The sequence below is a fragment of the Bombus flavifrons genome, unplaced genomic scaffold (assembly GCF_040668555.2).
Source record: "Bombus flavifrons isolate JBK064 unplaced genomic scaffold, iyBomFlav1_principal scaffold0041, whole genome shotgun sequence".
NCBI classification, from domain to species: Eukaryota; Metazoa; Arthropoda; class Insecta; order Hymenoptera; family Apidae; genus Bombus; species Bombus flavifrons.
In genome coordinates this window covers 199,598-214,876 of record NW_027184786.1, presented here as the reverse complement: position 1 = coordinate 214,876, position 15,279 = coordinate 199,598, and the positions used below count along the sequence as shown (strand labels likewise).

General features: G+C 37.1%; 1 protein-coding gene across 1 annotated transcript; it reads right to left on the bottom strand.

The window, feature by feature from the left end:
- Window positions 1-10,565: 10,565 nt before the first annotated feature.
- LOC138189429 (nucleolar protein 58-like) lies at window positions 10,566-14,328 on the bottom strand. The gene is made up of 4 exons (XM_069131486.1): window positions 14,117-14,328; window positions 13,938-14,059; window positions 10,813-11,032; window positions 10,566-10,755 (listed from the first exon to the last, which is right to left on the bottom strand). Exons 1-4 carry the CDS (start codon window positions 14,326-14,328, stop codon window positions 10,566-10,568), a joined length of 744 nt encoding a protein of 247 aa, XP_068987587.1.
- Between the last annotated feature and the right edge of the window lie 951 nt (window positions 14,329-15,279).

The following is a 15,279-nucleotide window of genomic DNA, read 5'->3' as shown; positions in this document are numbered from 1 at the left end:
AATAACAATAACAATAACAATAACAATAACAATAACAATAACAATAACAATAACAATAACAATAACAATAACAATAACAATAACAATAACAATAACAATAACAATAACAATAACAATAACAATAACAATAACAATAACAATAACAATAACAATAACAATAACAATAACAATAACAATAACAATAACAATAACAATAACAATAACAATAACAATAACAATAACAATAACAATAACAATAACAATAACAATAACAATAACAATAACAATAACAATAACAATAACAATAACAATAACAATAACAATAACAATAACAATAACAATAACAATAACAATAACAATAACAATAACAATAACAATAACAATAACAATAACAATAACAATAACAATAACAATAACAATAACAATAACAATAACAATAACAATAACAATAACAATAACAATAACAATAACAATAACAATAACAATAACAATAACAATAACAATAACAATAACAATAACAATAACAATAACAATAACAATAACAATAACAATAACAATAACAATAACAATAACAATAACAATAACAATAACAATAACAATAACAATAACAATAACAATAACAATAACAATAACAATAACAATAACAATAACAATAACAATAACAATAACAATAACAATAACAATAACAATAACAATAACAATAACAATAACAATAACAATAACAATAACAATAACAATAACAATAACAATAACAATAACAATAACAATAACAATAACAATAACAATAACAATAACAATAACAATAACAATAACAATAACAATAACAATAACAATAACAATAACAATAACAATAACAATAACAATAACAATAACAATAACAATAACAATAACAATAACAATAACAATAACAATAACAATAACAATAACAATAACAATAACAATAACAATAACAATAACAATAACAATAACAATAACAATAACAATAACAATAACAATAACAATAACAATAACAATAACAATAACAATAACAATAACAATAACAATAACAATAACAATAACAACAATAATAATAATAATAATAACTGTTCTTCGTTCTTCCTCGCTGAGTCGGTGGGGCCTTCTTTGTACGGTGATGTTGGGATCAATTAATCGAATCTCTAACTGGCCTAGAAAGAATTTCTCAGAATAGAAATCAATCGGCTCTTATCATTACCACATACTTCGGTGTCTACTTTATCAAAATCAATCTCATTTTCGACGGTTTTATGGCAAGCATTGACTGTCTTCGTTTTGCGGATATCGAGGCCGTTGGGCGTAATGATTACATCGAATCTTACTATCTCGCGACCAATCATAATATCGTACTTTAAATGACTATCGTCAAGGACGTGAAAAGCTATCTCCAATGTAAAATCGTTAATACGTACGACGGACAAAATCTGGGACGTACTTTTAACGCAGGTATTCCCGATTCCTTGCATTACTATTACATCAGTCGTTCTCTTACCGGAAAATTTCGAGGCTACGGATTCTTTAATTAATGAGCACTCGACTCCGGAATCGAAGTGAAACGGAAACGACTCACCCAGATGACTCAAACTACCAACTGGCGGCTTCATCCCACAGAAGTCGACTCGGGGATTGTTCTTGGGGCTGGTTTGCTTCAAGTGTAAGGCGGAGGGCCATATCGCACCAGCTTGTCCGCAACAACAAGACAGAAAATCCAGGCAACAAGGCAAACAAATGGCTCACGCCGATTTCTTTTCGTGGAACCACGTAGACTCGGATCACCGTACGATCGACAAAATCGCCGAAAAGGAAATCAATCTGGCCGAAATCTCCGACGACTGGCTCTTAGCGGAGCAACGTCGCGACCCCCAAATCACCGAAATCGTTGATAAGTTGCGGAACGACGAGCTTGCGGACGACATCGCGAACACCTACGAACAACGATCCGGCACCCTGTACCGTAAAATACAAAGAAGAGGCAGAACTCTCTGCTTGCCCATTGTCCCAAGAAGCTTTAGGTGGTCCGTGATCAGCCATGTACACCAGTCAATCATGCACTTAGGATGGGATAAAACGCTCGAGAAACTGTACGAGTATTACTGGTTCGAAGGAATGGCGAAATACGTTCGCAAATTCGTTGAGAACTGTCATGCTTGTCGAGTTTCTAAGGCTAGTTCAGGCAAAATACAAGCCGAACTACACCCATACCTAAGACCAGCATACCTTGGCACACGGTTCACATGGATATCACGGGCAAACTAAGCGGTAAAAACGACGCGAAGGAATATGTCATTGTGTTGGTCGACGCCTTCACCAAGTTCGTATACTTGCACCACAACCGTAAGATAGACTCCCTTAATACCATTAAAGCACTCATGTCCGCTATATTAGCGGACCAGGGAAGATGTTTAACGGGCAAAGAATTTCAAGACTTTTGCAGAAACAAACATATTAAACTCCACTTAATAGCAACCGGTGCTAGCAGGGCCAATGGACAGGTAGAGCGTATCATGGGTACGCTAAAAAATACCTTCACAACAATAGAAATGACCGGAAGGTCCTGGCAAGACGCGATCGGGGAAACACAACTGGCTTTAAATTGTACCCCCAACCGCGTGACTAAGTCGAGCCCATTGGAACTGTTAATCGGTAAAACAGCGAGACCCTACGGCTTGTCCGTACCCGACAACATCGAAGAAAGAGAAGTAGATATCTCCCATGTAAAACGACAGGCGATAAAATGTATAGAAGCAAGTGCCAAATACGATAAGGATAGGTTCGACAAAAATAAGGCTCAAGTAGTTAGGTTTAACCTTGGTGATTTTGTATTACGTAAAAACGAGGAAAAGAACCAAACGAAGCTAGATCCGAAATTCAGAGGTCCGTTCAGGATAGCAGAGATTTTGGAAGGAGATAGGTACACCTTAGAAACCTTAGACGGCAAAAGATCATATAAGGGCAGACATGACAGACTGAGGAAGATGCCAGACAGCAGCGTTCCTGCTGAGTTAGACGTCTACGATGATGACAACGACGGTGATAATAACGATGCAAGTTCACGGACCTCAGAGGATCATTAATACCACGTTGTGGTCGTGCACCCAGTGTGGTACTCTGCGCCTTCGTAATACGTAAAGTGGGACACTCTGCGCCTTCGTAATACGCCCAACGTAGTAACACATCCAACAAACTGAGATTCACCCGTGTACGAAATCAAAAATGATCTGTCGTGTCGTTACGATCTGACTGATAACTCACAGAATGCAACTAGCACTTTGAATACAAATTATAACGCCACTAATTTTAGTTCTCCTTCATTTCCTTGCTTGTCAAACCTCTGAACAAAATCTCGTTGTCGAAATGGACCCTCGTCTTATTTGGAACGTTTAATTGAATGGTAAATAATATCAGTTACGTCGAGTCTAATGTTAAAAAAAAAAAAAAAGAAAAAATTGCAATATTTTAGTTACACACGAGGACGTGTGATAGTCAGGATGGCCGTGTCGGAGATGAAAGGACATCGGAGCCTTCCCTTTGGAACCCCGGGAAAATCCCTTAACACCGTAATCTAGATTCTATCATAGGCGTAATTAAACAATTGTCGTCTTTCGATCCGATTGTATTTGTTCAAGATTTGTGATAATGAGCTTGGGCTCGAGGCGATAGCCAGTCGCCGAACGTAGCCACGGTCACGGGATGAACGCTTTGCCTAACAAAGGTATAAAGTAATTCTATAGCTCTCCTTAAAAGATGACTGCCAGATGTCGATGCTTCTCCGCAGTACACTTTCAGCTAGCCTGAGGGCCCGTTATAAATCTTAAGATTTAGCTAACTAAAGTCCTTCAAACAAACAGTCTTTGTCCCAACTACGAGAAGATAGAGGAGACCTATTTTTCAACGAACGACGTCTCCCACGAGCAACTTTCCCTGGAGGGCGGCTAGCATCTCTTTCTAATCACCAATTTGGAGATTGACCAATTAGCAGCAACGTCAATTTCCCTTACTTTCTGAACGAAGACTATCCTCGACGAATCCGATGACCTCGTGTCCTTAGACACACCCCATTATAGTTTTCCTCTGCAGCATCATCGCGACGAAAAGTCATTCTCTCGTGAGATCGTATTAGCGACTTACTTAGCGTCTGTACGCTCGGTGGATATTCCACGTTTTAACAAAGAGTCTGACTTAGATTTTGCGAGCACGTTCATCCATCATCCCGTCGACCGCGGATTCGTTATTGAACCTAGGATCATTGTCACTAGTTTCTCGAGTATCTAATTACCACGGTTACTTGTCCAATTCTATGATAATCGTATCTGCACTAGTCAATCTCTTCTCTATTGCTTATCGACAATGTGTAATCCAAACGAAGATTCGTTTCACGCCCCTAACCCTATTTCCAATGTAAACCCGACATATAAGTTTAAAAAAGAATTGAAAATATTTAATTAACTTCGCCAAATCTACGACTTTAATAACGTTGATTGATTTCAATGCAACCTGTATATCGCATAAAGACATTCATAGGAGAAAGTGGAAGAAACTGTTCAAAAGTTCAGAGATGTGTACATGGTTTGCTTCATGCGCTGTAAATAATGTTACGTAGTTTTGCCATCAGCGCCAGTCTGTAGCGATGGCGTTAAGTATGAGGTGGTATGTCGTGATAGGTGCATAAGGAATATTCAGATGTTTAACGAACAACAGTTTATTAAGAAACAATTTAACAGAAGAGTCAACAAATAACTATTAACTGTTAACTACTAACAATTGACACCGAGAGTTCAATCGACGCGTTTGCTACGCAATGGCACTGAGGACATTATTATTTAACGGCTCGAGACAGACTGCTTGTCCTTTTGTTCCGGATCGAACAGACTCTTCCCTTCGTTGCCCATCGATATCCCCCACTAGCGTGTGTTCATTAGATGTGCCGCCGCGGCTGGCACGTGTATGCTCTTCCGAGAATTCGGCGAAAAGAGCGTGAAGATATCGATCCCACGTTGGGCACGTCGGTGTCGCGCTTTGACAGCGTAGCGCTTTGTATCCGGAGCCGTCGGAAAGTTCCGTGACCCGTGCCGCCACAGTACCCCCTTACCAGTGATAACGTTTTTCCTTATATCTATGTCGCAGGTAGATCTAAATGTTAGCTTATCTAAGGCCTGCCTGGAAACGATCGGGAAAGCGAACTTTCCTGCCTGCGCGTGTAGTGTGATGAACTCTTGAGTCCCCTTCGCTTTGTTCGTTTCGGACACCAGGCGATGTTGTTACATTACGCTTTTCGGTGCTATGGTGTTCAATGTTATCGTCTAGTAAAAATGCGGGATTCAATCGGTTTATGGACACTATTACGTTTTTGTTGTTTATTTTAATCGTAAAGGTCTTTTTTCCTCGCTCTATAACCTTATACAGTCCGTAGTAGGGTGGTTGTAAGGGGTCTCCGATGGCGTCGTGGCGCAAAAATACGTAAGGCGATGTTTCGAGATCACGGAACACGAAGGTTCTCTTTTCGTCGTGTTGCGTAATCGGGTGAGGCCTGATCTTTTCTATTCGGTCTTTTAGGCGAGTTGCGCATTCCGAGTTGGCCTGTTGCTTAGTCGGTAAAAAGAATTCTGCCGGCAATTGTATGCCGGTGCCATAAACCATTTCGGCTGCCGTCACGTTCAGGTCCTCTTTAATAGCTGTTCGTATGCCTAATAGAACTATTGGCAAGATTTCTACCCAGTTGCTCGCAGCCTTTGGTTGTTTTAGTTGTTAACGTGGAATATCCACCGAACGTACAGACGCTAAGTAACTCGCTAATACGACCTCACGAGAGAATGACTTTCCGTCGCGATGATGCTGCAAAGGTAAACTATGATGGGGTGTGTCTAAGGACACGAAATCATTGGATTCATGGAGAATAGCCTTCGTTCAGAAGGTGAGGGAAATTGGCGTTGCTGCTAATTGGTCAATCTCCATATCGATGGTTAGAAAAAGATGCTAGCCGCCCTCGAAGGAAAGTTACTAGTGGGAGACGCCGTTCGTTGGAAAATATAATAAGTCTTTCCTATCTTCCCGTAGCTGGGACAAAGATTCTTTGTCTGTCTGAAGGACTTTAGTTAACTAAATCTTAAGATTTATGACAGGCCCTCAGGCTAGCCGAACATGTACTGCGGAGACGCATCGACATCTGGCAATCATCTTACTCGAAGAATAGGGTCTGCGTGTGGCGAGCCACGGGAGAGAAACCATTGGAATGTTTACTGTCGCGTGCCGCCACAAATATTTCTTTTAAGGAGAGCTATAGAATTACTCCATACCTTTGTTAGACAAAGCGTTCATCCCGTGACCGCGGCTACGTTCGACGACTTGCTGTCGCCTCGAGCCCAAGCTTATTATCACAAATCTCAAACAAATACAATCGGATCGAAAGACGACAATTGTTTAATTACGCCTATGATAGAATCTAGATTACGGTGTTAAGGGATTTTCCCGAAGTTCCAAAAGGAAGGCTCCGATGTCCTTTCATCTCCGACATATCTTTTACATCCTGTTAATGCAGTGTTATATCAAAACAATCACCCCTATTGTCTTAACAGAAATCAGAGGATCGATCAACTCGTGGTGTCGATTATTATAATCGTAGCGGGTATTTACGACACCCGTTGACGTGATATCAGGCGAACGCGTCTCCCCGCGACTGGTCGAAAATACAATGACAGACATTGTCGAATACTAATTGAATAAAATCATTTAATTTTCATAGAATTTGATATTTCTACGAGGAATCAATAAGTCTCTCGCATATAGTCTAATAGATCCTTTGATAGATCTAACGAAGAAGTACCTAACCGCGATTACAGCCAATTAGTACATATTATTCGCTACATAATTAATAACTGTATCACGTACATCGATGCAGGCGATATTGAAGAAAAAAGCCATTTTATGTTGTTACTATAACGAGTAAATTTACTCGTTCAACTTGAAAGGAATTAATAAAGAACCAGACTTTTAAGTAAGCATCCAGCAAGAATTTTAAATATTTCAAACAGAGATGTAGGTGTTATTCAAGAAAAAAGAACATTTTATTTTTTAATTAGCACGAGTAAATGAACAAATACCGATAATATAATATAACGCTTAATATGAATTTTATCTGTCTGATTATTTAATAGCTTAATTTATTTCACAGTAACGTCATCGACTGCCCTTAGGCTCTGTAACGTCGCGCAAGACTTCTGCACGCTATCCGGCGCTGCTTGACCGCCGACGGTCTACGCACCGTCCTTCGACCCTCAACAAATCCAAGGAACCCGTAAAATGACAGCTTTTAATGCTATTGTTTTGACATATGTCGTCAATTTACGGAATAAGCTCCATATCCTAGAGATGCTTTTTGTTTATAGCCAGTTTAGAAAGGCCCTTGGATTTACTACACGCTATTAGGAAACCCGGAGAAAGCTGGTAGTGACTTAGTAAAAGACGAATGTTTAATCACCGGGAAATCCAGGTTTTCCGTTAAACAAGACATCAACTAGCAACATTGGTAGGAGGCTTCATCCCCTCTAGTCATTCTTTAACATTGACTTAAACCAATGGACATCATAGATCGTGCCCTCACCCTACTCACGAAAAGTGTGAACAACGAATCCACGTCCTTCATAAAAAGGGAACACCCACACCGAGCTTTCTTCTGTAATCCTACGAGAACGACCTACAGTTTTTCTACAACATTCATCCTGTCGATTACGAGGCTACTTCGGTTGCCTCTCTTACTCGTTCCTTGACTACGTCATATCTTAGCATATCGTCTACGTTACTGCATATCAGTGTAAAAGTGTTGAAAATATATAAAGTTATAGCTCTGTTAATCACAGTGTTATACTTATTCAACCACCCCTATTATCCTAGCCGAAATAAGGGGATCGATCTATCCGCGGTGTCGATTCATGCAATCGTAACGGGAATTTACGACTCCCGTTGACGCGCACTCTCGCAAGCGCGTCTCCCCGCGATAGGCCGAAAATACAGGCTCTTTTCCCTTTTTGTTCAAACTAATCGATAGTCGAAAACTAGTATCAAGGAGGTGTGAATGTAGTCTTAGTTTGTAGAAACTATTACAATGATAAAAATGGATATCGTATTAAATCGTAAAAGATGCCAATTTACGATAAAAATTAAGAAATCGTTCAATTTGATTTTGTTACAATGGAAAAACCGTCTCCTGCTATGTCAAAAAATCGTTACCGTTTGATTAACAAATCGACGTCTTGTTAAGTTATATAAGGAACACGGAAGTCGCGCGCGAGCTCTTTTGTGCCTGAAATTACGGAGAGTGAACATCGAAGAAGAATTTAAATATAAGGTAAATAAAGAAAAAATACCAAATAATAACATTGTAACTAGTAATTTATAACGTCTAAACCATTAATTTACAACACTTAAGCTATTAATTTCTAACATTGAAGCCATTAATTTATAACATTTAAGGAATTAATTTATAATGTCTAAACTATTAATTTATAACATTTATACTATTAATTTATAACATTCAAGCTATTAATTTATAACATTTAAGCTGTTAATTTATAACATTCAAGCCATTAATTTACAACATTTAAACTGTTATTTTATACATTTAGCCATTAATTTATAACATTTAAACTATTAATTTATATCATCTAAGCCATTAAATTATAACACTTAAGCTATTAATTTACAACACCTAAGCCACTAATTTACAATATTTAAACTATTAATTTATATCATCTAAGCCATTAATTTATAATATTTAAGCCATTAATCTAAAACAATTCCTCCATTAATTCTTAACAACTATACCAATAATTTATAACCATATTCTCCCATTAATTCAAAGTAATTGTGCTCTTAATTTATAACAGTTGTACCATTAATAGGAAGCAACTCTACATTCATTGATTTAAATCAGTACCATCAATTTGTAGTGAGTGAATTAATGATTTATATTGTTTTATTTTATTAACGAAATCTTTCAGGTCCCTGGAGTGCTATTTTATTTCTATATAGCATTATTTTTTAATTTTAAATACAGTACTTAATTTCTCATTTCACTACTTTGTATAAAAGTGTTAAGGAAATCAGAGGATTTGGAAATACAAATAACTGACTTTATTTCACACACAACAGCTATACACATATCTTATACTCTGAAGACCTCGTAATCCTACTCGCACGCACGCTTGTTGTCAACCGACTCTTCCAGATGCTTCTTAACGACTGCTGTGTTTTGTCTCAACTCAGACCTGGACGCCCTCTGACCCTTACACACACACTCTCATGTACAGTGTAAATGTATCACTTCCCTAACACGCCTCCTTACATTTATACTGTACACTTAATTTTATTTACATACTTGTCGAATTAACAAAATATTTAACATTTATCGCTTTATTTACATTTCTCTTATTTTACATTCATCCATGACCTAAACCTTTCAAATTTCTCTCTACACAGTGCCTTCGTAAAAATATCCGCAGTGTTTTCTTCTGTACTTACTTTTACTTTCCTTTACGTACTCGTGAACGTAGTGGTAATGAACTTCAATGTGTTTCGAATTTTTTGTAAAAGTTCCGTATTTTGCTATACTCATTACTCCAGAGTTATCCTCATAAATTTTTACAGGCTTATCGTCTAGATTTACATCGAAGATTTTCATTAATTCTCTGATTGCCATTACTTCGCTCACCGCTTCCGATAGAGCTACATACTCTGCATACGTTGAGGCTTTTGTCACAAACCTTTGTTTTTTAGACTTCCATCCAATTACATTTCCATACAATCTAATTACATACCCTGAAGTCGATTTCCTATCTATATGATCTCCTGCCCAATCGGCGTCCACATAACAGTCTATCGTTTCGCACTTTTCATTCCTTTTATAATGTAGCCCTAAATCTCTAGTCCGGTACAAATATTTCAATATTCGCAGGGCATATTTAAAATGTGTCTCGTTACAACAATCTTGAAATCTACTCAGATAATTCACACTATAACTTATATCGGGTCTGGTATTTACACTAATATACAGCAATGCGCCAATTAAATTCTTGTATCCAATGTCCTCTCTATTTATATCAGCTTTTTCAATTTTTAAGTTGGTCTCCATAGGTGTACAGTACAATTTGCTATTATGTAATTTATATTTGTTTGCTAATGATTCTATGTATTTCTTTTGGCTTAATCTCATTTCCTTTTTTAAATAATCATAGTCTATATTTATTCCAAGATATTCTTTTACTTCACCTAAATCTTTCATTTCAAATTTATCAGTTAATAATTTTTTTACACTTTGTATCTTCCCTTTGTTTTTACTACAAATCAGCAAATCGTCTACGTATATTAACAAATAAACAACATTTTCTCCCTCTCCATAAGTATATAGGCACAGCTCTATATTGTTCTTCTTAAAACCTAATCTCGTCACATACCTATCAAAACACTCATACCAATCCCTCGGACTTTCTCTTAACCCATAAATCGCTCTCGATAATTTACAAACTCTATTCATTCATTCTACATATCATATTCTTTGCAACATCGCTCTCTTTTCTCTTTTATTTACAATGTCCTATTTTTTTTTGTTTATCTCTTTCTTTTCCTCGCTTCGTTCTACTTTTGTTACATTTTTCGCCCTTGTTCCTCGCAGATACTTCACCTTCCCTGCTTCTATCTTCGTCATTGTCCTTCTCCAATTTTCTATTCTTTTTGCTCTTCTTATAATTTTCTTCATTCTTACCATCTTCACTATTTTCACAACAAATCGCCTCCTCAAATGTACAAGGGATATCTACTTTACAATACTTTGTGTGAATCACACTGCTGTTTTCCTTTTCTGATCTTTCTTGTTCCTCTTCGCGCTCTGATGGCTTAAGTGGTTTTGGAAGCTTTTTCACAATATATGTTGGTGGCTCGTAATCATCATCTCCATCTGAATATTGTTCTTCTTCTTCATCTTCGTCAGAATCCAAATCAAGTTTGGTTTTATTGTCTGGTGGTAATCCATCTGGTACCATTTTTTCACCTACTTTAATATGTTGTTTTATATGTGTGACATAATCTGCCCTATCCCTCTCACGTTCCCTATCTCTTTCTCTTTCTCTTTCCCTGTCACGGTCCCTATCTCTTTCACGTTTCCTATCTCTTTCTCTTTCTCTTTTACTCATACCACTACATTTGGCACTGTTTACTAAGTGTTCCTTCCCTTTCAATATACCTTTTATTCTATATGTCCCATTCTCTTTGAACGCTACAGCCGTAAGTCTATTGTTTACATCTATTATTTTCGCAATATTTCCTTTTGTAATAACCATATTCTTATTATCTGTTAGTTTACCTAAACTGATCAAATTTGCGGACATTTCTTTCACATAAAAAACTTTTCTCATATTTATTTTAGTTCGCTTTCCAAATGCTTTAAAATAACTTATAACATTCCCAACTTTTGTCGCTTTTATCGGTCTATTATCGCCTAAATATATATTCACTGGTTCTTTTAGGTCGATAGATTTATCAAAATAATTTTTATTATTAATTATATGATCGGTACAACCGCTATCTAATAGCCACATTATTTCCTTCTCACTTATCTCATTCGTCTCGCTGTTGTGTGCTGCGTGCGCCGTTGCTATCCATGTGCCTGCCCCTGAGTTGCCATGCTCGCTCGTGCCGGTTGTTGATTGACGATGGAAGTTTCCACGTCCCCTGCTCGTATTTCCTTTGTTTCCTTGTCCTCTGCTGCGACCTCGTGTTGGCCCATGCCAATAGCTGTTACTGCTTCCCGCTTGTACGCCATTTTGACACTCTCTCGCAAAGTGTCCTAATCTTCCACATCTGAAGCATCCTTCCTTTTTTGCAGAAAAGGCATTGGTTTGCATTTCTCCACGATTGGACTTATTTCTCTTCTCCGCCATTTCAATTTTATTTTTCACATACGCTACCGTTTGATTTTCTTCTTTCAATGCATCTATTATGTCCGCTATGTAGCTGTATTCTTCGGGTAACGTATTCAGCATGTAATTTAGTTTTTCCCTCTCACTCACTTGTGCGCCCGCACTTTTTAATTCATTTGTTAATTTTTCGAAATCTCTGAAAAACGATGCTGAATCACCGTAGTTATCCAGTCTTATCTTTTCCAATCTCCTTCTGCACACGATCTGTAGTGCCGTCGACTCTTTCAAGTACATTTCATCGAACTTTTTTACTATTTCATACGCCGTTTTTTCTTCCCTAACATACTCCAATTGTCTATTCGATATTGCACTATAAATTATATTTATTGCTTTCAAATCCTTTTTGTCCCAGTTTTCATTGTCTCTTTCGTTCTTCATTCTTGTTATAACAATATCACATTCCTTATACTTGAGAAACATCGTAATTCTTTGCTTCCACATTCCATAATCCTCACCATCGAATATAGGTATCATGATTTCCGATCTCTCCATTTTAATTGATTCCTTATATCTTACTCAAGCGTTCCCACGTGCTCGAAGTATATCTTTTCTCTTCTTTCTTTGAACGTTTCTTCCCTTATTGAAACTCACTCGAACTAACTCGCAAGATTGAAAAGACACGCACTAAATATCTTGCAAAACTATAAACCACGCTCTGCTACCATGTTAAGGAAATCAGAGGATTTAGAAATACAAATAACTGACTTTATTTCACACAACAGCTATACATCTATGTTACACTCTGAAGAACGTCTTGCACGCACGCTTGTCGCCAACCGACTCTTCCAGATGCTTCTTAACGACTGCTGTTTTGTCTCAACTCAGACCTGGACGCCCTCTGACCCTTACACACACACTCTCATGTACAGTGTAAATGTATCACTTCCCTAACACGCCTCCTTACATTTATACTGTACACTTAATTTTATTTACATACTTGTCGAATTAACAAAATATTTAACATTTATCGCTTTATTTACATTTCTCTTATTTTACATTCATCCATGACCTAAACCTTTCAAATTTCTCTCTACACAGTGCCTTCGTAAAAATATCCGCAGTGTTTTCTTCTGTACTTACTTTTATTATGTTTATCTTATTTTCCTTTACGTACTCGTGAACGTAGTGGTAATGAACTTCAATGTGTTTCGAATTTTTTGTAAAAGTTCCGTATTTTGCTATACTCATTACTCCAGAGTTATCCTCATAAATTTTTACAGGGTTATCGTCTAGATTTACATCGAAGATTTTCATTAATTCTCTGATAGCCATTACTTCGCTCACCGCTTCCGATAGAGCTACATACTCTGCATACGTTGAGGCTTTTGTCACACACCTTTGTTTTTTAGACTTCCATCCAATTACATTTCCATACAATCTAATTACATACCCAGAAGTCGATTTCCTATCTATATGATCTCCTGCCCAATCGGCGTCCACATAACAATCTATCGTTTCACACTTTTCGCTCCTTTTATTATGCAACCTTAAATCTCTTGTCCGGTGCAAATATTTCAGTATTCGCAAAGCATATTTAAAATGTGTCTCGCTACAACAATCTTCTATCTACTCAGATAATTCGCACTATAACTTTCCAAGATATTCTTCCACTTCGCCTAGATCTTTTCATTTTAAATTTATCTGTTAATAACCCTTTTTTTTATTTTACTACAGATTAACAAATCGTTTACATATATTAGCAAATAAACAACATTTTCTCCCTCTCCATGAGTATATAAGCACAATTCTACATTATTCTTCTTAAAACCTAATCTCGTCACATACCTAACAAAACACTCATACCAATCTCTCGGACTTTCTTTTAACCCATAAATCGCTCTCGATAATTTACAAACTCTATTCATTCATTCTACATATCATATTCTTTGCAACATCGCTCTCTTTTCTCTTTTATTTACAATGTCCTATTTTTTTGTTTATCTCTTTCTTTTCCTCGCTTCGTTCTACTTTTGTTACATTTTTCGCCCTTGTTCCTCGCAGATACTTCACCTTCCCTGCTTCTATCTTCGTCATTGTCCTTCTCCAATTTTCTATTCTTTTTGCTCTTCTTATAATTTTCTTCATTCTTACCATCTTCACTATTTTCACAACAAATCGCCTCCTCAAATGTACAAGGGATATCTACTTTACAATACTTTGTGTGAATCACACTGCTGTTTTCCTTTTCTGATCTTTCTTGTTCCTCTTCGCGCTCTGATGGCTTAAGTGGTTTTGGAAGCTTTTTCACAATATATGTTGGTGGCTCGTAATCATCATCTCCATCTGAATATTGTTCTTCTTCTTCATCTTCGTCAGAATCCAAATCAAGTTTGGTTTTATTGTCTGGTGGTAATCCATCTGGTACCATTTTTTCACCTACTTTAATATGTTGTTTTATATGTGTGACATAATCTGCCCTATCCCTCTCACGTTCCCTATCTCTTTCTCTTTCTCTTTCCCTGTCACGGTCCCTATCTCTTTCACGTTTCCTATCTCTTTCTCTTTCTCTTTTACTCATACCACTACATTTGGCACTGTTTACTAAGTGTTCCTTCCCTTTCAATATACCTTTTATTCTATATGTCCCATTCTCTTTGAACGCTACAGCCGTAAGTCTATTGTTTACATCTATTATTTTCGCAATATTTCCTTTTGTAATAACCATATTCTTATTATCTGTTAGTTTACCTAAACTGATCAAATTTGCGGACATTTCTTTCCCATAAAAAACTTTTCTCATATTTATTTGAGTTCGCTTTCCAAATGCTTTAAAATAACTTATAACATTCCCAACTTTTGTCGCTTTTATCGGTCTATTATCGCCTAAATATATATTCACTGGTTCTTTTAGGTCGATAGATTTATCAAAATAATTTTTATTATTAATTATATGATCGGTACAACCGCTATCTAATAGCCACATTATTTCCTTCTCACTTATCTCATTCGTCTCGCTGTTGTGTGCTGCGTGCGCCGTTGCTATCCATGTGCCTGCCCCTGAGTTGCCATGCTCGCTCGTGCCGGTTGTTGATTGACGATGGAAGTTTCCACGTCCCCTGCTCGTATTTCCTTTGTTTCCTTGTCCTCTGCTGCGACCTCGTGTTGGCCCATGCCAATAGCTGTTACTGCTTCCCGCTTGTACGCCATTTTGACACTCTCTCGCAAAGTGTCCTAATCTTCCACATCTGAAGCATCCTTCCTTTTTTGCAGAAAAGGCATTGGTTTGCATTTCTCCACGATTGGACTTATTTCTCTTCTCCGCCATTTCAATTTTATTTTTCACATACGCTACCGTTTGATTTTCTTCTTTCAATGCATC

Excerpts from the sequence above, each read along its gene's own strand:
- LOC138189429 (XM_069131486.1), bottom strand. The coding sequence starts at position 14,328 with ATGGTACCAGATGGATTACCACCAGACAATAAAACCAAACTTGATTTG. Across the intron at positions 11,033-13,937 it reads GAGGAACAAGGGCGAAAAAT|GTGAAAAAATGGTACCAGAT; the intron begins GTAACAAAAGTA and ends ATATTAAAGTAG. Across the intron at positions 10,756-10,812 it reads AGCAGTGTGATTCACACAAA|TGAAGATGGTAAGAATGAAG; the intron begins GTATTGTAAAGT and ends TTGTGAAAATAG.